The sequence below is a fragment of the Molothrus ater genome, chromosome 12, assembly GCF_012460135.2.
Source record: "Molothrus ater isolate BHLD 08-10-18 breed brown headed cowbird chromosome 12, BPBGC_Mater_1.1, whole genome shotgun sequence".
NCBI lineage: Eukaryota > Metazoa > Chordata > Aves > Passeriformes > Icteridae > Molothrus > Molothrus ater.
In genome coordinates, this window is record NC_050489.2 from 7,749,557 (window position 1) to 7,777,425 (window position 27,869).

At 37.8% G+C, this 27,869-nt stretch overlaps 1 protein-coding gene across 5 annotated transcripts in view; it reads left to right on the plus strand.

The window, feature by feature from the left end:
* PHKB (phosphorylase kinase regulatory subunit beta) overlaps window positions 1-27,869 on the plus strand; it is a 67,340-nt gene that overhangs the window by 180 nt on the left and 39,291 nt on the right. The window contains exons 2-14 of one of the 5 annotated variants that reach the window (XM_036390110.2): window positions 1,745-1,792; window positions 2,541-2,653; window positions 6,514-6,531; window positions 8,581-8,670; window positions 9,558-9,696; window positions 10,336-10,435; window positions 12,132-12,239; window positions 14,095-14,175; window positions 16,740-16,855; window positions 22,347-22,410; window positions 25,010-25,105; window positions 26,687-26,884; window positions 27,458-27,515. In XM_036390110.2, the coding sequence (XP_036246003.1) occupies window positions 2,599-2,653; window positions 6,514-6,531; window positions 8,581-8,670; window positions 9,558-9,696; window positions 10,336-10,435; window positions 12,132-12,239; window positions 14,095-14,175; window positions 16,740-16,855; window positions 22,347-22,410; window positions 25,010-25,105; window positions 26,687-26,884; window positions 27,458-27,515 (1,123 nt within the window). In that variant the 5' untranslated portion in view covers window positions 1,745-1,792; window positions 2,541-2,598. Of the gene's footprint in view, window positions 1-27; window positions 1,793-1,839; window positions 2,654-6,513; window positions 6,532-8,580; window positions 8,671-9,557; window positions 9,697-10,335; window positions 10,436-12,131; window positions 12,240-14,094; window positions 14,176-16,739; window positions 16,856-22,346; window positions 22,411-25,009; window positions 25,106-26,686; window positions 26,885-27,457; window positions 27,516-27,869 lie in introns of those variants that run through there. The other 4 variants (XM_036390109.2, XM_036390113.2, XM_054516124.1 and 1 more) reach the window with 4 other exon arrangements.

A 27,869-nucleotide genomic window follows, 5' to 3' on the forward strand; every position in this document is an offset into this window, starting at 1 on the left:
CCGCTCCCGGCCCGGCCCGGGGCTGTTTCCCGTCCCCACCGCGGGTAGTGGTGCCCGGGCGGGCCCGGCCCTGAGGGGCGCAGGGGACAGCCGGGGATGGCGGCCCTGCCCGAGCCCTCGGCGGGCAGAGCCCCCGGTGCCCTCCGGTGTCACCTGTGCCACGGGAGCAAAGGCAGCGTGTTCAGTACCGCAGCTGTGTAACGTGTTGCGGCTGTGGAACAGAGACAGTGTTTAGGGGAAAGTCCCAGCTCTTGGCAGGTTTCTCTTAGCTAAGGGAACTGTTTTACAGCGTGGGAATTTCGGGTTCTGAACGTGGGGCAGCTCGTTCTGGCCTAAACCAAAGGATGATGTTTGCCGAGTTAGCCTGAATTTCTGAACTTCAAAAAACTTGGAGTTTTGATTTTTTGTTTTAATTTGAAGTAAAGTACAGTCCTACCAGGCGTTTAATTGTTCTAACGGGAAAAGTTTTAGAAGATCCCTGTGTTTATTTATACACTACACATGCTTGTAGCACTCAGTTGTTACTTATTTGCATGTTTGGTTGGTTTTGTTGTGCTAGTAACTGATCAGACAGTGTGAGACCAAAACGGGGCTTTATGAGGGCTCTAAAGAATTGATTGTTTAAAGTCTGGTCTGATTAATTTGGCTTTAAAAGTTCAGTTTGTGCATAGATTGATTGGCAGTCCCGCGCTGAGGACTGCCCGCTGAAGGAGGCGTCACTGGCGGCCGGTTGCGATTACCGGGCCGGGAGTGTGACTGAGCGACGGAGCGTGGGGCTCTGCAGGGCCGGGGCGGCAGTGCAGCCCGGGTGGATCGGGAATCCCGAGCCCCAGGGAGCGCACGGGTTTGGGATTTCCCCTGCAGGGTCAGGCCTCAGGGAGCACTCGGATTTGGGGATCCCCTGCAGGGTCAGGCCTCAGGGAGCACTCGGGTTTGGGATTTCCCTGCAGGGTCAGCCCTCAGGGAGCACAAGGATTTGGGATCCCCTGCAGGGTCAGCCCTCAGGGAGCACTCGGGTTTGGGATTTCCCTGCAGGGTCAGCCCTCAGGGAGCACAAGGATTTGGGATCCCCTGCAGGGTCAGCCCTCAGGGAGCACAGGGCTAAGGGAATCCCCTGCAGGGTCAGGCCTGCCTGCAGAAGGCGTTTGATGGTTTCAAACACTTCAAGTTTTCTTTGCTGCTGCTGTCTGTTACTTTTATGTTACGTGTGTAAAGAATTGTATTCTGAGCAATGACAGATTGTAGTTTGCTTCCATCTTTCCCCACTGTTCAGAGATTGTCTAGAGATTTGTTCATGGCATTTTACATAACAACTGAATAAATTTGGTCAAGAAATAAACGTTATTTTTAATTGAAAACTTTTTCTGATGAAAGAGTTGATTTAAAAATCAAATTTTATTTAATATCTTTCAGGTAACATTCAAATCCAAAAATAAAAATAATGTTCTTACATTTCAAGTTTACTGCTGCATCTTTATGTTGACATTTGCATGACTTCAGGGCTTTTTTCTTCCTTCCTGGCCCTGTCAGAAGGAGACATGGTTGGGATTATCATAGAAAGTGACTGAAAGTCCCCCACATGTTCCTGGTTTGGCTGAGGCCTGTGCTGGAGTCCCAGCTCACAGACAGCCTGTTTTGTTTGATGTGGGGTTTTTTTCACTAGTGTGCTTCTTGGAGTAAGATGTAGTAAATGTGGAGTAGAGACACACGTGCCTGAAATGCACCAGTGATTCATGTTTTATAGCCTGCAGCAATGGATCATGTAAGACTCAAATCCTGTAGGAGGGAATTTGTATCCTCATGTTTATGTGTATTAAATGATGAATTACTTTTTTTCAGTAAAATCAAATTTTATTCAGAAATTTTAATTTCCCTTCCTGAAGCAATAAAATACTGTTTCATTTGTTGCTACTCTGATTAGGAGCAGATTCTAAATATAGTAGTTGATTAGTTAAAAGCCCCTGAAATTTTTCTTACTTTAAAAAAGAGAAACTTTAAAGATTTGGAAAAACTTGTCATCGTAATTACAGACGTGTTTTTCCTATTGTATATTCCAAAGTGGAAGATGACATACCCCTAATAACAGATATTCAGTGCCATAAGTAATGTATATGGCTGCAGGAAACATCCTGGTGTAGATTTCTCATGGGATGAAAGCAGCACTGTGCATAAGCAGAGTTTTAGCTCCTTATCGTTGTTACTTAACACTTTAGTGTGCACTAGTTAAATCAGTATCTTTATTTCAACTAGAAATATATCAGATGGTATTCTGGTGTTTGTAGCAGATTTCCTATTGAATAAGAAAGCTCATGTCAATATCCAAAAGATGGGCTTTTTGTAAACTGTGTCCTTTCACTCAGAAGGAGTAAACTACTAAGTTTTGTGGAAGTAAAAGCAAAATAAAACCAAGAGGTCAGTGTAGAAGAAGGAAACATAAGATGTAATGAAAGTTTGTGCTGTGCACTCTGTTGTGTTAATAACTCCACTAACATTGCTTTCACTTAATTTAATGCTGATTGCCTTTAACATTTACTAAACAGTTTTGAAAATGACTGTAGCTTAGCCTGAGCCGTTTGTGGTTAGCTGCACCAATTTGAAATGGCCAATTTGGATGATGACAGAGCCTCCTCTGCGCATGCCTTTTTAAAATTTGGTAAGTGTGCAGTTCTGTGTTTTGTTTTTGTTTGTGGCTATTTAATTCAACAAAAAATAATTGTATGTTTTGTTTCATGCAGTGTTCTGTGTTAGTAGCTCTTTAGCACTGTACAGTAGAACTTAAAAATTTGAACTTTCAGTAAAAATTTCTGAAAATTGTCATCTACTTAGATTGAAATCTACTATCAAATCTTCCTGTTTTGTTTGTTTAGTGTTCCTGTCAGTATCCCTCAGTGCAACCATCTCTGACCTCCAGTTTCTCTTTTAATATGACAGTCATGTGAAAGGTGCATTAGGAATGCTGTTTGTAATTGACTCCTAAAAGAACCCCAGCGTGACAAGTTTAGAGAGAAGTAAAGTTTCCAGTCAGTCACTGGTTACAAAGTTGGACATTTGGAAATTAAGTGGAAGCAAAGTAAAGCACCCTGGCACAGCTTCTCCTCAGGTACAACAGAAGCTGAATATATGAAGCTGTCAAGGCCAGTTCCTGTGTGTTTTGAAGGACTTTTGGGGTGAGATGTATCCATCTGTGACTCTGTAATGGGGGGAACTCTTGGGTAGTCCTTGCTGAAACTCAGTAGCAGAACAAGTGTAAGGGAACACAACTGGGTGGCTTGGACTCCGCTGCCCTTCCTGTGGCTTTGCAGTTTTGCCTCTCTGACCATCAAAAAATGTCATGTGTTGACAGCATTAAAGAAAAATTACTCTTTCCTAATTATTGTAAAGATATTTGATGTTTCTCCTTTGTGATGCAAAATAAACATGTTGAGTAATTTTAACACCCATTGTTTTGAACTCTCAGAAATGGCGATGCCTGCCTTGAATATCCTGAGTGGTTTCCAGCCTTGCTTGTAGCATTTACAAGGCTTGTGTGGTAGACTTTGGCATTTTGGTTATGTGAAGCTCCTGTGTACTGGCATGATGGTCAGTGTTTTATTTCTGGTGGTCAGTAGCTTTTGTTGTTTGTGTTGTTAGTTACTGTAAATCCTGAAATCAGGAGTTTCCATTAAGTGCAATATACTTGCAAAGAGTTACCTTCAGATGATTAGGAAATAGAGAAAGGACAGAATAAATTGGTGTGTATTTTTTTCTTTTTCCCCTCTGGTGATCAGTGAAGAAATGGTTGGAGCTGTGCCAAAGGTGGTTTAGGTTGGATATCAGGAAAAGGTTCTTCACCCAGAGGGTGCCTGGGCACTGGAACAGGTTCCCCAGGACAGTGAACATGGCACCAAACCTGCCAGAGCTCAGGAAGGTCTGGACAATGCTCTCAGGCACAGGGTGCCATTCTGGGCTTGTTCTGTGCAGGGCCAGGAGCTGGACCTCAACAATCCTTGTGGGTCCCTTGCAATTCAGGATGTTCTATGACTCTGTGAAATACTAACTGAATTACTTACACAGTATAACACATGATTTTTCTTGATCAATTATAGTTTTAAAGCTTTTCTCTTTACTGCTATTTAAATTAAACTGTTACAAGATTTTACTTATTTTTACTGATTTGTTATTGTCACTCAACTAAGGTAACAATCCATACCTTTTGCTTACTTCTACTGTGTATTCAGGTACAGGAATACTTTAATACCTTTTCTGTCTGCCTCTCCAAGCCCTTCTCCTGGTGTTTCCTTCCCCTGTTTTGTAGAGCAGTTCAGTCTGGAAGGGTTGTCAGGATGTCACCTACTCCAGCCTCTTGCTCAAAGCAGGATCAACTATGAGATCATGGTTTCCTCCTGTATGTAGTGATTAAAAATCCCCTTGTGATATCATTTCTTAAACTTTACTGTGAGTAGAAATAAAATCCTCTTTGCTCCCAATGACTTCTGTAATGTGAAGCTGCCACTGCCCTTACTGCTGCTGGGTAATGAAAGTTACAGTGATCTGAGGTCCAGGGCTTGCCTGTGTCTCAAGTGTTTGATTATGTCCAGACCTAATGTCACATCAGAGCCTGTGATCAGTTTTCATTCTTATCAAATCTGCAAGGAAATCTTGTGTTCTCAGCCTTTTTCTTTTGCCTGGCCTGATATAATTATGCAAGCTAACATTTTCTTTTCTTATTCTGGCATGTGAAATATTAGAAATAAATTTCTTGCCACGTTGCTTCCATTTGCAAGGGATTAGCTTTGTGGAAGTGTTTGTTTATATGAATTCTGTACTTTGAAAGATTTGAATAAACTGTCCTTGTTGAAATATGCAAGTCTTGTTCCATAGACTCAGTACAGAATTCCATGCTAATCCCTGTTTTTCTTTAACATCCACAATTACTGCCATCCTCAAGGATGTGTGTGTGTGTCCAAAGCTTCCATATGTACAGATTTGGGAACAGAATTGTTTTAAAGCCATTTTGGCCATAGCTTCTGAATCCAAACATCTGGACAGGTCATATCTCTTCCCTGAAGAGCAGTTAATGCTAATCTCAGGTATAATGGAATAAAAATGAGGTGCATGGGAAGTAGCATCAGGATGACACAGTATTTTCAGTATCCAGAGGCTGGATAGAATTGAAATTTCTTCCTGTTCTCTATTACTTTGAAAGGAATCTCTAATATTTTTAGTGATTATTCAACTTGAAGAGAGGTGAAATCATATTACTCTGGGACCTGTAAATGGTAGGAAATGAAGGGGATTAGTTTTCCTTCAGATTAGGAATATAGGCGTTTAGTCAGTGCAATGTCTGAAGATAAACAGGGATTTAATTGGACTTGGGATCAAGACTTCGAGTGTTCTCTTATCAGACATTACTTATATTAACACAGGAAGTGACACTGTGATTTTTGATCAGTTTTTTGCTGATTTTGAAGTAGGTACTGCCTGCAGCAATGCACTTGTGGTGTAAGGAAATAATGGGCACACTTCATTCTTTGTAGGAAAAAAAGCTGAATTCCCAAATAACCTATTTAAATGTTGGATGGGGTTGTAACACCACTAGACAGCAGACAAAATAGTAAATCAACAGAACAGGTTTTTATGTTCTTCCTAGCATACCTACTTATTTGCCTAAAATAAAACTCCCACTGTATGGTTATAATAAAGTGATGTATTTATGAAAAACAGTATTTAAAATGAATGTCCTCACTCTGTTTCTTCTGAACGCTGCTGTACAAAGTGAGACCTCCAGGGTCCCATTTGCAAATGTCACTCTGTTATGTTTAGAGTGCTGCAGTCTTGCTGTTGCCATCTCAGTTCTTTTTTCGTTTAATTTGAAAACTGATTTTAACTCTGTAATTGAAAATAGATTTCTATGACAGGTTTTTATCTTGCTGAAATGAACTCAAATAGATTTTGGATGAGACTGGAGTCAGGCTTTTTTTAGCCTTCCCTAAAATAGCTTCCTCTTGTTATGGGCTCTCTCCAAAAGCTCAAGGAAGGAGCAGCTTCGTGTTTGTCCTGACTGTTCCTTGCTTTGATTAGGTTGTGACAATAATGAAATGCAATTTACCACATGATTTCTCCAGGAGAATGCTGTAGACACCCAAGCAAAACATAAACTCTGTGGGTGCTAATAAGGAATTAATGAAGAATATGTGGAAACTTTGATTTAAATAAGTTCTCCTCCTTATAGTAGGAGTAATTTTAGGGAATACTCAAAAGCATAAAACTAATTTTTGTCAGTTTTTCAAACTTTGAATTCATTTCTCCTTTCTGTTCCATCAGCAGTCTCCTCTTACTGTTTTACTATATTTGTATTAAAGTTTCAAACATCTAGAATAATGTAATCTGTGGTGATGTTTTGACATTTTCATGCTTTCTGTTCTGTTTAATCTTCTTTCTGCACTAAGTTGAAATCTTTGAATGCTCTGAAATAGAAGAATATGCTTGCTTTTTGTTCTTGATATCTTTGTTTTGTTTCTCTGTTGGCCACAGAGGGTCACAGTTTGTCTGGTGAGTATTTAAATGAAAACAATTTTAGTTCAGGAACTTTTGACTAGTGTGTATGTGCCTGTGGTGCTCAGCTGTGTGTCCTGGTGCCACACTGGGGTGGGCAGCCCACAGGAAATGGACATTCTGAACCTGTTTCACACTCAAAGGGTGGTGGATATCCATGTGATATTCAGTTAGCTAATCCAAGAGTTAGAACCCTTATTTTGCCTTTGAAAATTTGTAAGTGAATTTCTCATAAAATTGCTGCTTTTTATGCACTGACTTCCTGAAGATTTTTTTCTTTTGTGTATTCTGTCCTTTCACTACAACACTGTACAAGATTACAGTTACTGCAGCTCACTGTATTGTGTGCTTTTGCAAGATAACTGAATTAATTGTATAACAGCATAAATCATTAATCATTTCATGAACAGGGATTCATAAACTAAAAGAAGTAGCAAAACAAAATAGCTTCAAAAAATGGATTTAAATTGGTTCAGAATGTTCAATACTTATTTATTTAATAGCAGATACAAAAGCTGTGATATGTTACAAGTTTTTCTTTTCCATTACAGAACAATTTAATTTCTTTTGACTTTGTTTTTTTTTAGGCAGTTCAAATACACTGGGCTCTCTGTGCTTCCCCTTCAGGCCTTTCCCACATGCAGGTGTTTATTTCTCATTTAACCTCTCCCAAGGAGGAAAGGCTGGAGGGGAAGCTCAGATGGGTTGGGAAGCATCACCAGGACATGCAAGCAGAGCAGGCACCCAGGGCTGTGCTCAGGGAGGGGTGAGGTTTTCTTCACTCCTGTGCTGGCAAAGCCCAGGCAATCTGACTTGGGGTGAGCTTTGCATTATTGGATGGCTGGACATTTTCTTGTCTCCCCCAAAGGACTGGATTCATAAAGCTTCTGTCACCATTCTCACACATCCCAGTTAGGCTGGAAAGGACCCCTGAGGCCATCAACTCCAACATTTGACCAAACACCATCTTGGCAACTGGACAGGGCACTGAGTCCCACATCCAGTTGTTTCTTGAACACTTTTGTTTTTCTTCATTTTGTTTTTTTGGTTTCATGGGGCTGAGAGTCCTGTATATGGACAATCATGGGTCTGATGCTTGGGAGAGTGCTGGGGTTGCCAGAGAGGCCCTGTGAAAAGGAGCACTCGCTGTGTCCTGCCAGAATTGCTTGGCTGGCTGGGCTGCCCTGGCTCTGCATCCCCTGAGCTTTCCCAAAGGGCAGGCTGCAGGCTGGAAAGGAAAATTCTCATTCTTCCTGTTGGCACATGGCTCTTGTGGACATCTTGCCATCCAGAACACTGAATAAAGCCTGAGTGATTTGTGGGGGAGAGCAGGATGTGACTCTGAAATTAGAAGTTGGAAATGGTTCACCCCAGTAATTTTGGATAGGTAGCTCATTTCAGCTCTCAGAAAAAGTGACTTTTCAGGTGCAGATAGGGAAGCAGTCAATATTGGGACAGTGAGAATGAAAGATGGGGATTTGATAGCATTGGATTTCTCTGGAATGTAGGTGACTTGAGGGCTTTATCTGTTGAATAACTTGTTAAAGCTTTAGCAGCATGTGGGAACAAGGCAGGCCCTATTCTGACATGACTGCAGCTGGGCTGGCTGGTGGGGGCAAACAGGCTTGGGGTAGGTGAAACACTGAGGGTGTTGAACACCTTCACCTTTTTAGAAGGCAGGTAGGGCAGCAAGAATTGAATATGGTCTACTTTTGTCCCTCTTCTGTTTTCCTACATATCTTCTGGAATTTTCTCTGTAATGTACTTATGTTCTAAGAAAATGTTTTTAGAAAATTCTCAACATTTAGTAGTTGTCTTCAGTAATTAACTCTACACTTATGTGGCATTTGCTGTATCTACAAGGCACTGGAGATACAGGTGGAGGTCTGGTTTGTGTAGACAGCCACTGTAGAAAAAATTCTCTGAGACTGTAGAGATAACAACTTTTTTGTTTCAATTGAAATTTGATAAATTGTGCTTTTGTATAACAAATGTGAAAAACAAACATGATCTTGATTTTGGTATTCTTTTTTCTTCTTATTTTAGGTTCAATTTATGAGCCACTTAAATGTATTAACCTTCCAAAGCCAGAGGGGGAAACTCTGTGGGATAAATTAAATCATTACTATAGAATTGGTAAGTTAATAATGCTTGAACTAACCCAGATGTGAGTTGGAATTTATATTTGCATGATAAATATCAGCTCTACATTATTTCTACTTAAGGATAGTTTCCTTAACTTCTGCTAGAAGTTTGGAAGGTTCAAAGAGGAGGGCTGAGTTACATTTCTTTCTGTAAATCAAAATGTCTGTTGAAAATCCAATTCAGCTGTAAGAGTGAATTTAGAATTATTTTGGATAAAGGGGAAGCTTAGGATTGTAGCATTGACCAGATCCAGCTGAGGAAAAATTTAAATGGACAAAAGCTTTTGTGTAGTACTTGGAACAGTCTGGCAGTTCTTTTTTGTTATTAATGGTGCCATAATGTATTTTTATTTTTGGCAACCTGAAAATTCCTGTCTTAATCTATTTTCCTATCAAGATACCGAGTTAAATAATTGTAGTTGTCTTTTCTCCTTGCTTACTCCCCTCTACTTCTATAAATATTAATACAATCATCTGGCCTGAGCTAAAAATGTAATTTTTATGAGAGTTCTAGAGAGTTTAAGCATTTGACTGACTGGGGGGCAGTTGACATACTCTAGTCACTTTTTTCTTCTGTTTTCATAGAAAGGAAGTTACTGGGTTGCTTTGCAGAAATTCTGTACAAAGTGGCTTGTGCTAGAACAGAGTCATCAAAATAGTTTTCAATACCCCTGGGTTTTTGTGTAAGAAGGTCTAATTTGTCTGCAAAAACAATGTAACAAATTTTGTGTGTGTTTCTCCTTACTTTTCTTTCCCTTATTTTATCTTGTGTATGCTCTAACAGGTTGTTTACACCTTGATCTGTTCCTGAAAATCTATTTAAAACCTGGAAGAAGTATAAATGTTGTTAACAATCTTTTTTATTTTTCCTTCTTCCAGTTAAATCAACGTTGCTGGTCCATCAAAGCCCAACCACAGGTCTGTTCCCTACCAAGACTTTTGGGAGTAACCAAAAGGCAAAAGTCCATGACAGCCTTTACTGTGCTGCCTGTTCCTGGGCACTGGCCCTTGCTTACAGGTGAATAACTTTCACCCTCATGTCTCTGCCAGCTTCCATTCCCTCTCTTTTTCAGCTCCCTGGGAAAGTTTTAGAAAATGAAGCTTTATCAAAAATAGATTTGTAAACCCATAGAGAATGGTGCATTTCCAAATCTCAGTAAAAATATTTATGAAGGTGTTAGGTTAAAAATGTCACTCTACTTTTGGTAAGTCAACATGTTTTCATATAATGAAATTGGTGCCAGTATTTGTTACAGTGGAATTAATGCCTGCCTACTAAAAATAGAGCTTCTTCTGGCAAATTGTACTCAGGGGATACTTTTAAATCTAGTAGGAGAGTTCAGGGCATTGGCAGGCTTGTTGCTGGTCCTAAAAATCATTTACTTGCAAGAGACTGGGTGTTATATCAGGAAGGATTTTTTTAAATTCTTAAATTTTGAAAGAGGAATGCTTGTGTAAGTTGCCAGACGAAAACCCTTTTAATATTTTTACTGTTTTTAACGAGGAAGGATGACTAGGGCTGTAAATAGGTAGATATGAGTGAGGGCAGCACTGTGCACCAGCGTTAGTTCAGTACTGAATGTTGCCAGGCATGAATGTCTCCCTTTCCCCCCCTGCTGCATTCGCAATTTGTTTTGGGAGCTCTCTCTCTGTGCAGGCGCATTGATGATGACAAGGGCAGGACCCACGAGCTGGAGCACTCTGCCATCAAGTGCATGAGGGGAATTCTCTACTGCTACATGCGCCAGGCCGACAAGGTGAGACTGCGCCGGGGACACAGCCTGGCCTCCCTGCAGGGTGAATTAAACTGGGAACAAATCCTAAATACACAGCAAACTCACAGGCTTGGGGTGCCCCGCTCAGAAAAGCTGCTGCATTGTTGTTGCAGCATCGTTTTAGGGAGTACATGGGAGCATTTTGGGTAGGAAAGTGCAGGGTACACTTGAAACTTCTTTGTGTTCACTTGCAGTTATTTGTCCCATTCAAATATTACACCATTGGTACTTGTGAGGGAGTTTATGTCTTTTCATAGTGATTAAATGGAAGGATGTAGAACTACTTTTTGTTAAGGCTGGAGAGTTTTTTTGTACTGTTATCTTGGTTATTGTGTTTGTAGTTGTTCTCTTTACCTAGGTGATCATTTTGATTTTCTGCTTGGTTTCTTTAGCAGACATTTTCCAGCAGTATTTTACTTAATGACATCATTTCAGAAGGGCACACCTTTCCAAAATGAGTAAGGAAACAGAGTAGTCTACTTATGTTGCAACACAGTTGATTGATTCAGCCCTTAATCTCTTGTGAATATACTCTGAATATTCAGGCCTTCTTATTAAAATTTGGTATGGTGGATAAATTTTGCATAGTGGTTAGCAGCAGATCTAGAAGTAGTTAAATACATATATTCCATGTGGTTATTTGAAGTTTCAGGTCACTGACTTTTAACTGTATTGTTAGTCCATAGCTTCCCTCACAGCTGAGCACACAAACTGAAATGGGAAATCCACAGGTATGGAGTACCAGTAACAATAATAATGAGCAAGTATTGTATTGCCACTTGTATCTATGCTGACATATATTTTCTGGGGGGTTGGATTGCTTCTTGAGAGTTTCATATCTTCAAATCATCTTGGCCTAAATTGATCTTGTTACAATTCAGCTGTTGTATTTCTCTTTGATGTGCAGTTGTTTGTTTTGGGGATGAGGAGTGCCAGATGAGAATAATGAGCATTAAATTACCAGAGGTGTCCCACTGCTGGCACACTGCTTGTCTGCCTTTTCCCTTGTTTACTACAGATGCTCTTCCCTTCCTACAGTGTAGTAATAAACAGTTTCTGGTAGCTAACAGACAGAAGTCAAGCTGGACTTTATTCTGAGAGACTGTGTGTAGCCTCATAAAAGGAAGATATTTTTTAGTTCTCTGTTCAAGATATGACTTGAGCAAATGCTGCTGCTTTTAGCAAAAATGCAGATGTTGCATTCTATTGCCAATGAACATATGAGCATGACCTGAAGTATATTTATTGTATTTGTGGAGTAGACTCCACATTATAGTACTTGTTTGCTTGTTCTGAGGCACGTGCTGTGTTTGGTTGGTAGAGAAGAAAATCTCATGAAGGCAGCATCAATGTTGAAAATACATTCAACACTGAGTGAAATGTGGATCAGGTGCTGGCATTATGGTTGGAAAATTTTAAAATTTCTTGGAGAGCAAAGCATGACTTGAAGAGTTATGGAGTTATCTTGGTTTCATTTAATTACCAGCTATTGTAATTGTTCTGAAAATACACTGTTGATGAAAAGGTTTGCATAGTGGTCAAATCAAGACATTTTTTAGTTTGGAAATAATGACAATAGTAATAATAATTTAAATAAGGTATATGGTGAATTTGTGGTTGCCAAACATACTGAAATTATTACCTTTGCTTTTTTGTTTTGCCTTTCATTCACCTTTAGGTTCAGAAATTTAAACAAGACCCCAAACCATCTGCATGTCTGCATTCTGTGTTCAATGCACAAACTGGAGATGAGGTCTTCTCCCATGAGGAGTATGGACACCTTCAGGTAACACATCCATGTTGGTGTAAATCCAAGTTTGGCTGATTTTTTAATAATATTGTCTTCATTCTTCTGTCATGCAGCTGTCTCAGTTTGGTTAGATTTGTGTTAGATGTGCTGTGTGTGGTAAAAGTGAGTCAGCTGCCTTTTGCATCTTCTGCTGAAAAAGACAGAGTGTTCTGAAACATAACTGAATGGTTTGCTTTGGTCAGAGGGTACTGAAATAACTGGGAGATTGTAGAGGTAGATGGTTGGTTGTTTACAAAGTTGCTTCTTTTTGAGACCAACAGATGGCTGTCAATAAATAATCCTGGCAAAAGAATGTTGTAGTCAGGAAAGTGAAAGATTTAGTGTAATCTTATGGTGAATATTCCCAGTTTAATTTTCCATAATTTTGAGCAATTTTCATTCATTTAATGTACATTGACAGCAGTTAGGAATTGTTCACTGCTTTGCATAGTCTAATTGCATAACTGATTGTTTTATTGTCTCTCATTTTCCAGAGTTTTAATCTTTATTCCTTTTATTTCCCATTCTCTTTACTTTCAGACCCACTTTTCCTTTCATGATCTTGTTATTTTGCATTCCATAAGTCTGCACACACCTTTTAGCTCAGGAATTGCTAGAGGAATTATTCAGAACTGACACAGTGGGTTGATGATTATTTCATTTCATGGTGACAGTATTACTTAAATAGTTTGTACAGTGAATGTGCTGGATTCAGAAATTGTGTGTTCTGGGGGAAATGCTTTATGGAGTTATCTTAAGTTAGCATTTTGGACTATGGGAAATTTCATGAAAAGGCACATGTTTTATCTATAAGAGGAGACAATCTGGGGACCTGGGGAGCACTGTATGACAGTTTAAAGTCTCTTTTGTGGCAGCTCAACCCTTCCCATAAACATGAATGCACATTCCCATCTGTCATCTGCATACCTCAAAAATGAGAGGGTTTTCAGCTCTGTGGAGACAAGAGTACAGAGGAACTGAGAGGGCTCAGCTGGGAAACATTGAATATATTATGTAGCCCTTATTGCTGTATTTGGTGCATTAAGACACTGGAGTCAATTGTCTTTAAATATTTATAGATTTTTAGAATTTTGGACCGAATTTTTAATCTGCTATGTTCTAGAAAAGAGTCCACTTTTTTGTTCTAGATGATTTCTTTAAATTTCATGTAATGAGATTGTGGTTTTATACCTCATCCTGTGATAAACTTAGTTTCTCTATTGAAGTTATAAAAATTCTCAGGTATAGGAAAGCTCTGTAATAAAAACCAAACCAGCAGTTTCCTTTGATTCCTCAGTGAGTTGACATTCTGATGTTCAGCTGCTGAAGGTAATTACTGTTTACAATAAATGCTGTGTATGAGTACTGAAAAATATAGTTTTTCAATATCTGATCATATCTGAATGTTGTAATTCTCCTCCTGTCAGCTGATAATGCCAGAATTCCCACCAGAGCAGAAGGGATTTGCTTTCTGGGTGTGCTGTGCACTATTCAATGTGCTGCTTGCCTTTTGGTAACTCCTGGCCAGTGAGTTGTCATACATGGAACCATGAAAACAGCCTGGGACCAAAGTGATTACCTGTGGGTCAAAGCATGTGCCTAAGGGAGAGCATTTTCCTAGCACAGTTTGAAATCAAAAAATCATAAAACATCAGAAGTTCTAGAGGGCAAGGCTTGATTGTGCCACCTTTTCCTATTGATTGTTTCCACATCATTAGATGCAGGCATTTTTAGAAGTAGAAGTGTGTTATAGTGGGACCATCTTATGAATTATACCATGTTTATTTTGTTTACATGACTCCAATGAGCATAAAATTAATTATAGTTTCCTTTCTGTGTTTAATTGCTCTAGATCAATGCTTTGTCATTATTTCTTCTCTATTTGGTTGAGATGATCTCTTCGGGGCTGCAGATTATCTACAACACAGATGAGGTAGAAATTGATTTCCTGTCCTAAAACCTGCTTCAGTGTTTGTTTTTGCTGGGTTTTATTTCATTACCAACTGCAAAGTAATTGTTCTCAAAATATGCTGCAGGTATTTTATGCTTTGAGTGGAACTTAGAAAAAGTGATGGAATGAATGGATAGTGAAATAATAGCTTAAAAAGTGTTAGATGTGCAAAGAGTAAATACAACATGACACTGAACATTTTATAGTTCTCTGCTATTTCTGGTAGCTGCAATGTCAAGAATTTAAAGGTCAGAGTTCCAACGTGTTAGGACAATTAACTTCTACTTACATTGCTCTCACTTTTCACGTTATTTCAAACTCTGTCAGTTCACCCTGTCCAATGAAAATTCAGTGCAATAAATAATGGGGTTAATTTTCAGGGAAGCTGCAGGGCTTTCTTCAAACAATGTGAATATGGGTGTTAAGAATTTTTGCTGTATCTTTAATTGAAAATAAAAGGATTTTGTATCATAGTAAGGGATGTTTCTAGAGAGGGTTAACTCCTCTGTAAATAAGATAATAATAGCCTTGGCTTGAGTATAAGTCATGTCAGGACAACCTGCTGGCCTGCTCTAAAATGAGGTTATGTTTTGAAACTGGAATAGAAAGCACAGATGTATATACTTTTTTAATTCTTTTTTTCTCCAATTTTCTTAATCTGGATTTGTTTAAATTTATTCTGTTCTCTTTGATAGTTGCTGCTGTATTGCCTTAAAAAGCTTAAATGTGCTTGCAGTACTACTATTAAAAAGAAAGATTTTTCCACTAATAGTGAATTTGCATTATTTTTGTATAACATATATCTTCAGTAATCTGGTTTTTTAGATAATTACAAAACTAAATTTTGCAACGTCTTCTTTCTTGCTTAGATCATATGATAGGCCTTTATTATTTCCTCTGAACTGCCTTTATATCTGTGAGGAGGCAAATGTATATAATTAAGTATTTAATTAGCTTGATATATAATTTATGTTATCCTCCAGATGTTTGCATTTAATTACAGATTCTGCAGAAAAAATGCATGTTTATAGACTCTCCAGTCAGTGGATATTCTCCTCTTCCTTGCCGTTTTTTCCTAGCAACTGTCCCCTCTAAATCTCTGCACTATGGACATTCATACTCAGATTTTTTATCACAAACTTGCACTTTCTGTTGGGCTCTCTGTGGCTAATTCTATATGCTGCCATTTGCTCCTTCATATAAATTTCAGTTACTGATAGAGCATGGGAAAAACCACACTCTTAGTATTTGGGTGTTCTGGATTCATTCAGAGAAGGTTCATTTTAATACAACCAAATGCTGAATTAGAGGATGAATATACTGGGCATAGCTGAAGAGTGAGACAGAGTTCTCTTGGAAGTAGTAACTATGACAAGATCTAATGTGCAGATAATTGTACACCTCATAGTGACATTTTAGCAGAGACATTAAATAAAGAGAGACAAGTGTGTCTAGAATTATAGCATTGCTGATGGACTGGTATTAGCTAAAAGAGTAAATATAAAAATATAAAGAGTAAATCTGAAATAGTAAATTTTTTAAATTTAAAGAAAAATGGAGAGAAAAGGCAAAACAAAGGTATACAGGCAAATACCTTTCAGTAAAAGATTGGGGTTTTGTTACATAGCTCATTGAAAAAACCCCACTTGATGGTAGCAAAGTGGATCCTTCTCTGTAGTTTCTCAGTATGGTTGTGTTTATAGCCATTGCAGGATTTTTTTTCCACAGTCCCCTAGAATAATTTGGATGGGAGGGGATGAAATCCCTGCTTTGGAGATGAACCAGTGTAAATCTTGTGCTTGGGGTTACATTTTCTCTAAGCTCCAACCTGTGGACTCTTGAAAATGAACTATAAAACTTATGCTCAATTTCATTTTTCTACAGTCAAGCAACTCCAAATGTCTCTTTCAGCAGTGTAAATCAGGAAAAATTATCTGTTCAAATAAGTTCCCAGCTATAGTTGAATACATCTTAAATACCTTAAAATACCCTTCAGTGTTTTGGTATTCAGCTGAAATGTGTTGGTCCAAGAAGAGATTTTAATTATAATAAATTGATTTAGGGTTTTATTTGTGTTTATAAAGGGATGTGTTTGAATCTGCATAAATATATATTATCTGGAGCTTATTTAATAAAACTTTGCCATATCAATTCTCTTAAAATGAATTAAGAAAAAGCACCAGGATTTCTGTGTGTTAATTTTGGTTTGGTTTCTGATGTTGTTAAGATGAATTTTTTTTGAAAAGATCAAAATATCACCTTTTTGGAGCTCTTCAAATATGTGTCTTGAATATGAAATCATTTTTATCTCCTCCTTTGTTGCAACTTCTGCATAAATTCACATTGGCACCTCGGCTGGGACAGCTCTTAACATCTTGGGATTAAAAACTGGTTTTAGGGAGAATATTTGAACTTGAGAACATCATCCTTTGAGTTGAAACAGAAAAGGATGGAAAGAACAGTTATAAGAATAGCAAGTTTATCTTTTGGAAAAAAGCAGAAAAGATGTGCTTTCATTTTCCTTCAGCCACTTTTCCTTCCTGTAGGTGTCCTTTATCCAGAATCTTGTGTTTTGTGTGGAGAGAGCCTATCGTGTACCAGACTTTGGTGTCTGGGAGAGAGGCAGCAAATACAACAATGGCAGTCCAGAGCTGCACTCAAGGTAGGTGAGCAAATGCAGCTCTGTCAGCCAGAGCAAGTAAATCCATGAAAGGAATTCATAACGGGGTAAGCTAAAAATAATAATGCATGAAAATACTGCTTGAACTAGATTAAGGATCTCTAAAGACTGCGGGATGTATTTTGGGAAAATGTGGAGATAATTTCATCATGATATGCATGCTGAAATAACCACATGGATGCTTAGCTATTTGAGTATTCAAATTCCAGTAATTATGTGCAGCTGCATGTATATAATTCTGAAACTTGTGTTCAGAGCAGCTCAGGGTCTTGAGGCATGTGCAGTGGGATTGGAATCATATTCAAAAAACTGGTTAAGAATATCCTGCTTTAAAAGGTGGAGAATCATGAGTTTAGATTTTCTCTCCTGCACTGTGGTGGGAAGAAGATGCTGTACACTGGAGAGCAGCCTAGTGCCAGGCTCTTTTCCAGGTTCTTCAGATGCTGCAAGTTCTGAGCCCTGCCAGGACAGGGAGCAATCCTGGGAGCATTTTAATGCTGGAGTTGTCCTGCTCACCTCAGTGGAATCACTCATGTGCTCTCTGCCTTGAAGGATCAAATCTGTAATCTGACAACTTGATTCTTCCAGTGTTACTATTGTTTCCTTCACTTTTTGACTTCTGAGGTTTTATTAATCATAAAAATGGCTATGGCTTGGATATCTTTGGATTTTGAAAACATTATTGATCATCCTTATTATCAAGGGCTTGTAAAGAACACACATTTCTTCCAGTCTTCAATATTGCCAAAGAAATCTGTCTTGTCATTTGAGAATGAATTATTTTTCTTAGCCCACATGCAGGAATGTATATTTTAACCTTTAGATATACTTACATGTCCTTGCAGCAAAACTATTAATGTAGGGTTTTTTCAGGGCTTTTATAGAACCTTTTTATCAATATGAGAACTAAAAAAAAATTGAGTTGTTGTTATGTAATCTGCTTTATGACTTTGCTGATTTTCTTTTCTCCTACTGTGTCTGTAAAATTGTCAAATGCCAGACTACATGACTACATAGAGAAACAAATGCTTCTTTCCAGATCTCACCTTGTAAAAATGTGCAAAAGGAATACTGAAACTCCTGTGTCTCCTGATTGCAGCATTCTGGTTATTCAATATGTGAATTTTCTTCAGGGAAAACTGAGCATCTTTTAAACAGATGGAAATGGGCATGTTGTTTTATCTTAATCTAGACTGACATTTATAGGTTGGTTTTTCTAAGGGTAAAGTTTAGTGAAATGGACTGGGCCAATCTAACAGATCATTGAGCTAGCATAAGGGGAAGCACAGAGCTTGGTCCTAATCTAAGAAGTAGACTTTGGTCATCAGAAACAAGTATTGCCTCTATTTATCATTCTTGGTGTACATGTGGATACTCTGCTTCGCTGTGGAAAGCTGGTAGGCAATTTCCCTGATTCTCATAAATCAGGAAAAATGGAAGGGCAACATGCATCAAAAGACATTTTTAGATATTATTGAGGAAAGCTCTGTGTACACTGAAATGTTCTTTATACTTTATGTTCCAATTGTATCTACCAAAGAGAGCTATAAACCCCCTTTTGTTTCAAATTGATGAAGCAATTATGAATATCAGGTCTGCTCACAAATGATGTATGTGGGTCTCCTGGGATTATGGACCCCAAAGTGCTCTCTTCAGGGTCAGTGTTAAGGATGGCGCACTCCTGACCCTTAAATTCTGTGATGGAATTCTCCATACAGGCTGTGTTTGCTCTCAGAATAAGTAGGTAATTCTTGTGTTTTATTGAAAGAGGCTTTCTGTTCAAAGAAGATATTTTACAGTTGGAAGTCTGTGAATAATAGCTGCACATTATGGCCCATGTTAAAAGATGCAGATATTTTAAGCCTTCACAGTCTCTTAGTACAGCTCCAAACACTTCTGATAAATGATAAATAGCAGAACACTCTGTGGAGCACGTCTGCACTGATGTATGCAAATTGATGTCTTTTATTGGTTCAAAGACAAGATTTGTAACAGCTTTTATTGTAGTGTGATCCCTTCCCATACGGCTGAACTTGACAGAAATTAATTTGTCCTGTAGCTGTTTGATCCAGCTGCTCTGCAGGATTGCTGAGGAGCTGTGCAAAGTGCCTCTGACACCTCCCATATGCACCCTGAGTATCAGGAAATTACCAAAGTGCAGCATCCTCATATTCCAAATCTGGAGCTGCAGGGCCTCAGTCGTGCTCTTCTCTGGGGTATATAGCACATTGCTACAGTGCTGTCCTTCCTTGGGGTTTTTTTTGGGTTATAGAGTTACAAAATTATTAGTGATGTAGAATTTTTTTTCTCGTTTTCTTATTTTTTACATCTCTTGATGTTCCAGTTGAAATGCACAGCATTCAGATGGAGGCAGGAAATTGAACAGGAGGAGGATTAAGGATGGATATACTTGAAGGTGTATTTTGATTTACATTTGCTAAAAATATGCAAATGTTAGTGTTTGCCCTTAGCTATTTTACTGAGGGGTTGAATCCAACAATTAAAAAGTAATGAGAATTATGAATGTTGTTTAGGTGTGTTTACTAAATCTCATTTAGCAAGCTGGAAGTGGTTTCTCCAGGTTAGTCTCATCTTCCCCTGCCCTAAATATGGCTCAAGGTCAAATGTTACCCAGGGGCATTTTGATTGCAAGGCTGCTCTTGATAATCCTTGACACATTAAAATAACTGGCAGCTCCAGGAAGGTCTGAGAATTGCACCTGCTGAGGTTCAGTGGGGCCATGAAGAAGAAACCTTTTCATTTGAAGCACAGAGAAGGAAAGAGCAGGATGCTCAAAACAGAATCTCCATCCCTGGAGGTTTGTCAGGCTTGTCTAGTATAGGCTGTGGTTTACTTAAATCGGTCTTGGTTAGGTATTGGGCTTCAGGTGAGGTTTTGTGTTGGGCTAGATGAGTTCCATATGTCCCTTCTGGCCAATGACTTCATCATCCTGTGAAATCTTCAGAGTATTTTAAGAGGGTTTGGGTGAGGTTTTGCTTTGGGCCCATCTCCAAGAAAGCACCTTTTTCTCCAGCAGAGTCCCACAGGTCAGTATGGTCTATTCATAGTGGCCTAATGAGTGGAGGAAGCAGCACATTTATTAAAATACATTTTGCCATTCATTCAGTTAAGACACTCCATTTCTTTTGTTACTGAATTGTAGAGCTGAGGAATGTATTTTCTATACAAAGACACAAGCATAATGTTTATTACAGAACCTCTTTAGCAATTTTCCCAACAGGAAGGCATTAATCAGTGGCAATGAAATGAGTGTGAAGTGTGATCACAGTCCTGAAGAGTGCTGTGCTGTGATTGTTCACTCTTGGAAAGACACACTTGATACAAAGGCTCTTCACAGACTTCTTTTTTCTTTTAAAGGACTTCCTCCTGTCATTTACCCATAAAACTTTTGATAATCTAAGTAGTACTTGTGTGTGTGGTGAAGGGAGTGATTGACAATTTTGGGATAGTTATATGGTCACTGGCAAGTAATTGTGAGAGTAATGAAGTTTCCAGGGGCTTTCAATAACTAGAGATAGAAAAATGCTCATAAATTACAGTAAATTACTAATTTTTTTACTACTATTATTGTAGAATAATGACTGAGTCTGCAAAGCAGAGATGATTTCAAGGAAGGAATACATGTTTGCCTTGAATTTCATTCAAGCAGCACCATCCTATTTTGTAGACAGGTTGAGTAGTTTTATGTTATCTGAATACCAATTGAACATTTATTACTTCTCTACCTTTTATCAGAAGAAAATAGATCTGAAAATAGATCATGTTGATATTAGGACTATTACTTGAAAGGAAAATACGAGATTTTAACATGTGATACAAGCTCAAGTGTGCAAGATTTCTCTGATTTTTACCTTCTGTATATGCAGTTTGATAATACTGAATTCCTCTGAAAAGTTCTGTTCTGAGTCATCATGTCAATTTAATTGGTCAATGGCTAGGTGATAATTAGAATAAAGCAATTTTTAGAACAATTACCTTTTTTTCTTTAGGTACTTGAAACAAAGCCAGAATCATAATTACATTCCCAGCTCTTTTGAGTCAGTTTATTTCTTCATCTCATTCTGCAGCTCTCAAAGCTTTCAGCTTCAGAAGGCACCAGGCAGAGGCAGCTGCTCAGAGCAGGCTGTGGTTAAGCTGGTTCAGCCTTGTCTTGTTGAGCAATTAGAACTGGAACCCAGGAGAATCATTGCTGGCAGTGTTTCAGAAAGGAACATGGGGGTTTATAAATGATAAAGTGTGAAATCAGTCGAAAGTATTTCTAATATTAGAATCAACACGAGTACAGTAATAGTTAAAAAACCAAATTCTGGAACTGCATTGAATTATTTTCATTATTTTCAGTATTTCCTGTGTAATCATAATTAGACCCCATATTTAAAATATGAATTTGTTTGTAATAATTTGAAATTACATATTTTACAATAACAGATAGTAAAAATCAGTTTATTTAGAGTAAGGTAAAATGTTTACTTCCATCCCAGAGTGCTGCATGGGGTATAGAAAAATAAAGATTGAAGCACAGTCCCTGTTTGCAGATTTCTGCCAATTTAATTGTTGTCAATTTTTTGGTGGGGGGCTGGATGGTGATGTTGTTTGTCAATACAGTCACAACACCTCTTACATAGAAGTGGGGAATAGTTAGTGCTTATTATCTGAATATTTATCTGTAATTATGTATTCTTTAAAACTGAGAAAAAGAGAAGTGAAACTGAAAGACAAAGAATGGTGCTTCACTTTTTTTTATAATACTCACAAGGAAAATAGAAAACGACACTTTTAAAATGAAAATACTTTGTTAAAATGTATTTTATTTGTACTGTGGCCTTTACATAATGGTTAATAAATAATTTTAATATAGAATTTGATTTTTAAATTATATAATTATTAGTTATTTTAATCCATAGTGTCTTAAAATGTGAGTGCTAACTTGAAGTCTTGTTGATGGAATTTCTGGGTCCTGTTTTCTTTTGATGAAGTGAAATAAAAGATGTGTCACTATATGGTTGACATATGAAAATCCTTCTGATGTGAATTCAGATTGATGAGCTCTTTTATTATATTGAAAGCTAGAAATCAGTCTTTTAAAGTTTAATGCTTGAGAGCTGGTTTGAAAATTTGTGCTGAATTAAATCCTCTGTCTCTGTGCTATTAGCAAGACCTTGAAATGCATAATGCCAGTGCCTGATAGCAAGGTGAGAACAAAAGTTCTTTTGTGAGATGGTCTCTGACATTTGAAGACAAATAAAAATGCTGAGTAGTACTTCAGAGAAAAAAACCCAACCTACCACCAAAACAACCCCAAATCTGCTGCATCATCATTTTAGTAACATTAAGGTTAAGCATGAAATTCAAATCAAGAAAAGATCATGGCACTGAAAGCTGTCAAGTGTGTGAAGTTGTAGCCTGGGCTTGAATTGTGATACCTCTGGGTTTTGTTTTGCTTTCTCCTCAGCTCCGTGGGACTGGCAAAAGCAGCTTTAGAAGCAATTAATGGTTTCAATCTCTTTGGAAATCAGGTAATAGAAGTGTTTGTTTCTCTCCTTTGTTGTTAGCAATAATGATTTACTGGGTAGATCAGAGGATATTTAGAAGCATCTAGCACAGTTTGTTAGAGTCCAGCTTTAAAGAAAGTCAGCAAACTGGTTGCTGCTGTTTCAGGTACAGAATTTATCTGATAAAATCATTAGTGCCCTTTCTATCAAGAATCACTTGGGATTTTTCCTTAGAAAAATTCTAAAGTGGTTGTAGCTTAGTCTGAGAAAGAATTTTGTTGCCAAAATGCTTTTTCCTTCAGAAGTGTATCTATTGCTGATACTAGAATATACTTCCCCCTTCAAGCATTACCTTCCTTTTGTCTGCTTCCTTCATGTGCCTTTTGATTGAGACTTTAAACAAGCTGCTTTTATATAATCCCACTTTTTAACCTGTTTTTAATTGCAGTGTGTTGCACATGTATAAAGTCTTTTCTCATCCTTTATGTGGCTTGGATCAATTAGGGAAGCAAGCCTTTTCTGAGACTTTTGTATCTGCTGTGGATTCCCCTTCTGTGTGCATCTTTGTCTTTGGTGCTATACAGTAGTCTGTAGCTAAAATCTTCCAAATTAATGGTTTAGAAAATGTATATATGAGAGAGAGATGCCATGCATTTTAAAAGCTGATGTCAGGTGTTCAGAACTAGGAGGTAGTAAGGATCTTCAGTAATGATCAGACACTGTATATGCATTGTTATTCTTTCAGAAATGACATTTATCTATAATCTTTACCTTCCCAACAGTTTCAAGCACCAGTAAATGTGGCTGTTGAGGTTTTTTTTCAATTTTTTTTAACTGAATCCTGGAAAGGATGAATAAATTGCTGAAGCAAGACCCATTTAAATGTTTTGAGAGTTTATTTCTGAGATCTGTAGCTGGCATTAACAGAACCCATTTTGACCTTCAGTCTGTGCAGAGTTTGCCTTTGTGCTTAGCACCAGCTGTGTTCCAGTGGCTTTGAGAAATCCCCTTGAGCCCCTCAAGAGATTTGTTTGCACCTGCAGCTGCACAGGTACAACCTGCAGCAATCACTGCTGGGGAGCACTGCTCACAGCAAGAGGGGTGCATTAAAGGCTGACCTGGGCAGAGCTGTTTGTGTGTGAGCTGCATGCCCTCTACTGGGTTGGGCAAAAACAAGTTTGGGTTTTTTTTTCATAAATCAAGTCTCTGTAAGGTGTTCTTACTCCAGAAGTTTACAGTCTTTAGAGAGGTGAAAAATAGTTCATTTGTCAAACAAGGTGCTTGTGGGTTTAAGGAATGCGAATGAGGCTGCTCCTGAATCCCCAGAGAATCCTTCCCTGCAGCACAGACTTTGGAACTGCACCTGGAGGCAGGTTGTGTTCAGAGTTTGTGGGTGAGTTTAGAGAATTGTGAATAATCAGAATCTGGATTAAGAAGAAAGTTAAATACATCAATGCCAATGTGATTTTTTGTGTACATTCTTATTGCAGCACTAGTCAGTGTATATCTTGCTAGAATAACTGAGAAAACAGATTATTCTCCATGAGGACAGTGGAAAAAATTGTTTAGGGTTTTGTTTACCCTAGTAAAGCAAAGCTGTGCATTTTTATGGTAGTTATATATAATTAGAGTGCAGTAAAGTGTAAGTAAGAATAAAACTCTTGGAGAAGCATCTCAGTGGATGTTGGTACTGGCACACAAAGAAGGGTGGTGAGGTATTTATGTAGAAACTTCACTGGAAATTGACGTTTTTAATAATTAGAATGGTGGGCTCTGGAACAGTCTTCCTAGGAAAGTAGTATACAAAAAAACTGGCTGCTGTTTAGGAGAAATTTGGTGGATTTATAAAAATTTCTGGGATTTATGACCATTAGTGGAATGAATTCATATGGACTGTCTTCCAGTGGGGCAGTGATTCTGAGATTCATTATCAGTTGCAACATACATGAAGGTACCTGTTCATTAACAAAGCTGAATTTGCAAGAAGTTGCCTCCTGGTAATAGTTCTAAATTGTATTGATTCTATTTAAACTCTGTCTCAGCCAGGGGATTTTTTTTTTTTAGTGTTTCAGGAAGTATCAAGAAGTTGACAGAGAAGTACAGTGTAAAATTACTGATTTTATTAGGAAGTGGATTTTACCAAGGAGTAGATGTTGATAATGCAGACCTTACAATAACTGAAAAGCAGACCATTTTTGTTTGCTATGAAAGTCCTTTTCCAAAGCAGTACCTGTGCTGAATATCCAATTGTTTGTGTTGTAACTGACTTGTAATGAAATATGCAGCATCACTGTTTAGAATATTTCCTGTGTTCACAGGGAAGAACAACTACTCTTTTTTTGTTTGTCCTTAATACAGGCCTCATTTTTCAAGTATTAATAGAAGAGTTAACAGCTTGAATGAATCATATAATTACTAATCAGTGATAAAGCCATCTAATTTTGGCTATACTTCAATATATTGAAAAGTCAAAATATTTTCGACTTGATGTAGTGCTGTGTTTTCTGATTAGAATTTTCAGCAATGACAACATAACCTAAATTAAACCCAGAAGCAGTGAGTTTCAGCAGGATGCACCAAGCTTCTTCCCTTTGCCTTAAACAAATGCAATGTTGTGTTCCAGGGCTGCTCTTGGTCTGTCATATTTGTGGATTTCGATGCCCACAACCGGAACAGACAGACCCTGTGCTCCCTGCTGCCCCGGGAGTCAAGGTCTCATGTAAGTCATTAAAGACATTCACCTCAGCAGAGTGTGGAGGAAACAAGTGCATATGACCTTCTGATCTGCTTGATAAATGTGACATTTGCTGGGAAGCTGTTAAAGTTCTGCTTTTTAAGTGTCACTGTGCTGTAGTTACTATGGGATTAATACGATCCTCTTTAGTTTTTAATACTTAGATTAAAATGGTAACCTCTTGGTAGATTTCCGGACAATTTTAAAATAAAATTGGAAATAACTTAAGTGAGGTTTGCAGCCTTGGGGATTTGTTTTTCTTTTGGCCTAGTTTCTACTATACACAGTGTCTGCACTTTTGAAACCCTTTGTTTTAGCTTTAATTCTTTCTTTTGTCTAGGAAAAAAGCCTTTAAGCTTGGCTTATCATAAATTGCTGAATATGAACAATTTCTTGTTGTTATATTCTACCGTTACAAATGTATTTCCTTAGTGAGTAAATCTAAATGACATAAATATAGATTAGTTAAAAAAGCATCTATTTCAGTGCTAGCATCAAAGGTAAATTTGGTGGTAGAGAATCAGTAATTTAAAATGAGTGATAATAGGGTTCTGCTTTTTTATTCATTCTGGAATATAATAGCAGTTTTGTTCATGAAACAGGCTATTAATCTTAAACATTAATAGTTTACTTACTGTGTAGAAGAATTATAGCAGAGTTGTAGTGCTGGATAATTAAAATAAAAGGCACTGTCAGCTACTTTTTTATACTCAAAATGGTCTTTTAAAACTCTTGCTGTTTGTTATTTGCTGGAGACTTGAAATATCCCAACAGGAGCTGATTTTATAACTTATCCCATATTAGACTTATCCCTTTGTGTTCTTTTCTTCCTTTGTTGGGTTTTTGTCAGTCTTATTGGCAGAAATTTTAAATTGTTAAATATCTTGACTATATCAGCAGAAAATTATATTTTTCTGTTTGCTTCTGGAAGCTTACCCACAGAGATGATGCACTAGTTAGTAATTTTTCTAGTGTTTTTGATTCATAAGAGATCCACATGGTTCCTGAGAAGGTTTCTCATATTTTTTCCTGGAATTATTCCCTTATCTTCTTAATTGTAAATCAGATAGGCTTATTTGTTCCAGTACCCTAAGAATGTTTCTGAAAAAGCTGTTCAGAAATGATGGTTTAATCATAGATACTTCTCAGCATTACACCTTTATGAAATATTTGTGCTTCTTTTTGAGCATATGACACCCAAATGTTTGTGTTTCCTCCAGAAATAATCTGGAGAATGTATTTAAAAAACAAACAAAAAAATTCCAAAACTCAAAGTTTTACATTTTCAAATGTGCCTGCACATTATCAGCTGTAAAACAGGTGACATTCTGAATTAAATGAGTTATCTTGTAAATTGTATATCTGCACATTTGGTTTGTAGTTTATCTTGATCCTTCCTAAGAAGTCTTATTTTGCACACTATTTCCTATATTAGCACTATGCTTTTGATAAGATAATGTTCCAAATGTATATTTCACTTAGTGAGTTAAACAGTCTTTGTTTGTGCATCAAATAATTGTCAGGGATCTAATTAAATTTGTAATGTCATTTCTCCCTCTGCTACAGAATACTGATGCAGCTCTTCTGCCCTGCCTTAGTTATCCTGGATTTGCTTTGGATGATGAGGTTCTGTTTGGTCAGACACTAGATAAAATTATCAGGAAGCTGAAAGGCAAATACGGGTTTAAGAGGTTTCTGAGGGACGGCTACAGGACGGCGCTGGAGGACAGGACACGGCGCTACTACAAACCAGCGGAGATCAAGGTAAATCCTGCCCCTGCCCCCTCAGCTCCTGCAGCCACCCTGCTCAGGGACTCCCAGCGCCTCCAAGGCAAGGAGATGCCTGCTGGAATTTGCATCTGCAGTTTTCAGAGATTGCTGAGTCAGCATTGAGTCATTGGCTTGCTTTGTAATGAATGTGCTTTCATTTACATTTAGGGTACAGTTGATTTCACATAACAAATAAGGAAATTATTTATCATTTCACTTAATTTCACAGCTGACTACAGTCTGAGTGTGTGGAAAACAATTTTGCTTTTGATCACAGTATTTATCAGTTAAGGTTATCTAAATGAAAATTTATTTATATTTTTCCCCATAGTTTCTTTCTGAAAAATGAAAAGTAGATTATTTAAATATTCTGCTTGAGAACGAGCCACAGCAGATGTAAAGGCACAGTTAAAGTGCCCACAGAATTAAGTGATACTAAATGTACTAAAATATTTTTGCATTCAAGTTTGCCTTTTGTTGCCAGGAAATTACTCTGCAGGATTATTCAGATATATATTTACTTAAATGAAAATGATGAAATGTCTGATTAATTTTTCTTCTTTGCAGCTTTTTGATGGCATCGAGTGTGAATTCCCTATTTTTTTTATTTTCATGATAATTGATGGTAAGTATAGCTTTACATTCCTGTTCCTTAAAGGCATAAGAGAAATGAGCTTTTAGAGGAAAGATACAAAATTATTTTCCTGTCCTGCCAAAATAAACCATAATGCAGTGGCACTAAATATCTCATTGAGAGTTCTGCCTCCCGGCTCACAAAACCCCAAGCATCCCAACCCGCTATATTTCAGCATTTCTAATGTGAACTGTTTTAGAATATAACTTAGTAAGGGTTTGTTAAAAGCTTCAATCTGTGGCATTATCCTGCATTGCCTTTTAAGCCTGAAAAACTTTCAGATGTATCAGAACTTCACAGCAGCATGGGAAAGAAAAGGGAGGGAGATCACACTGCCACACTCAA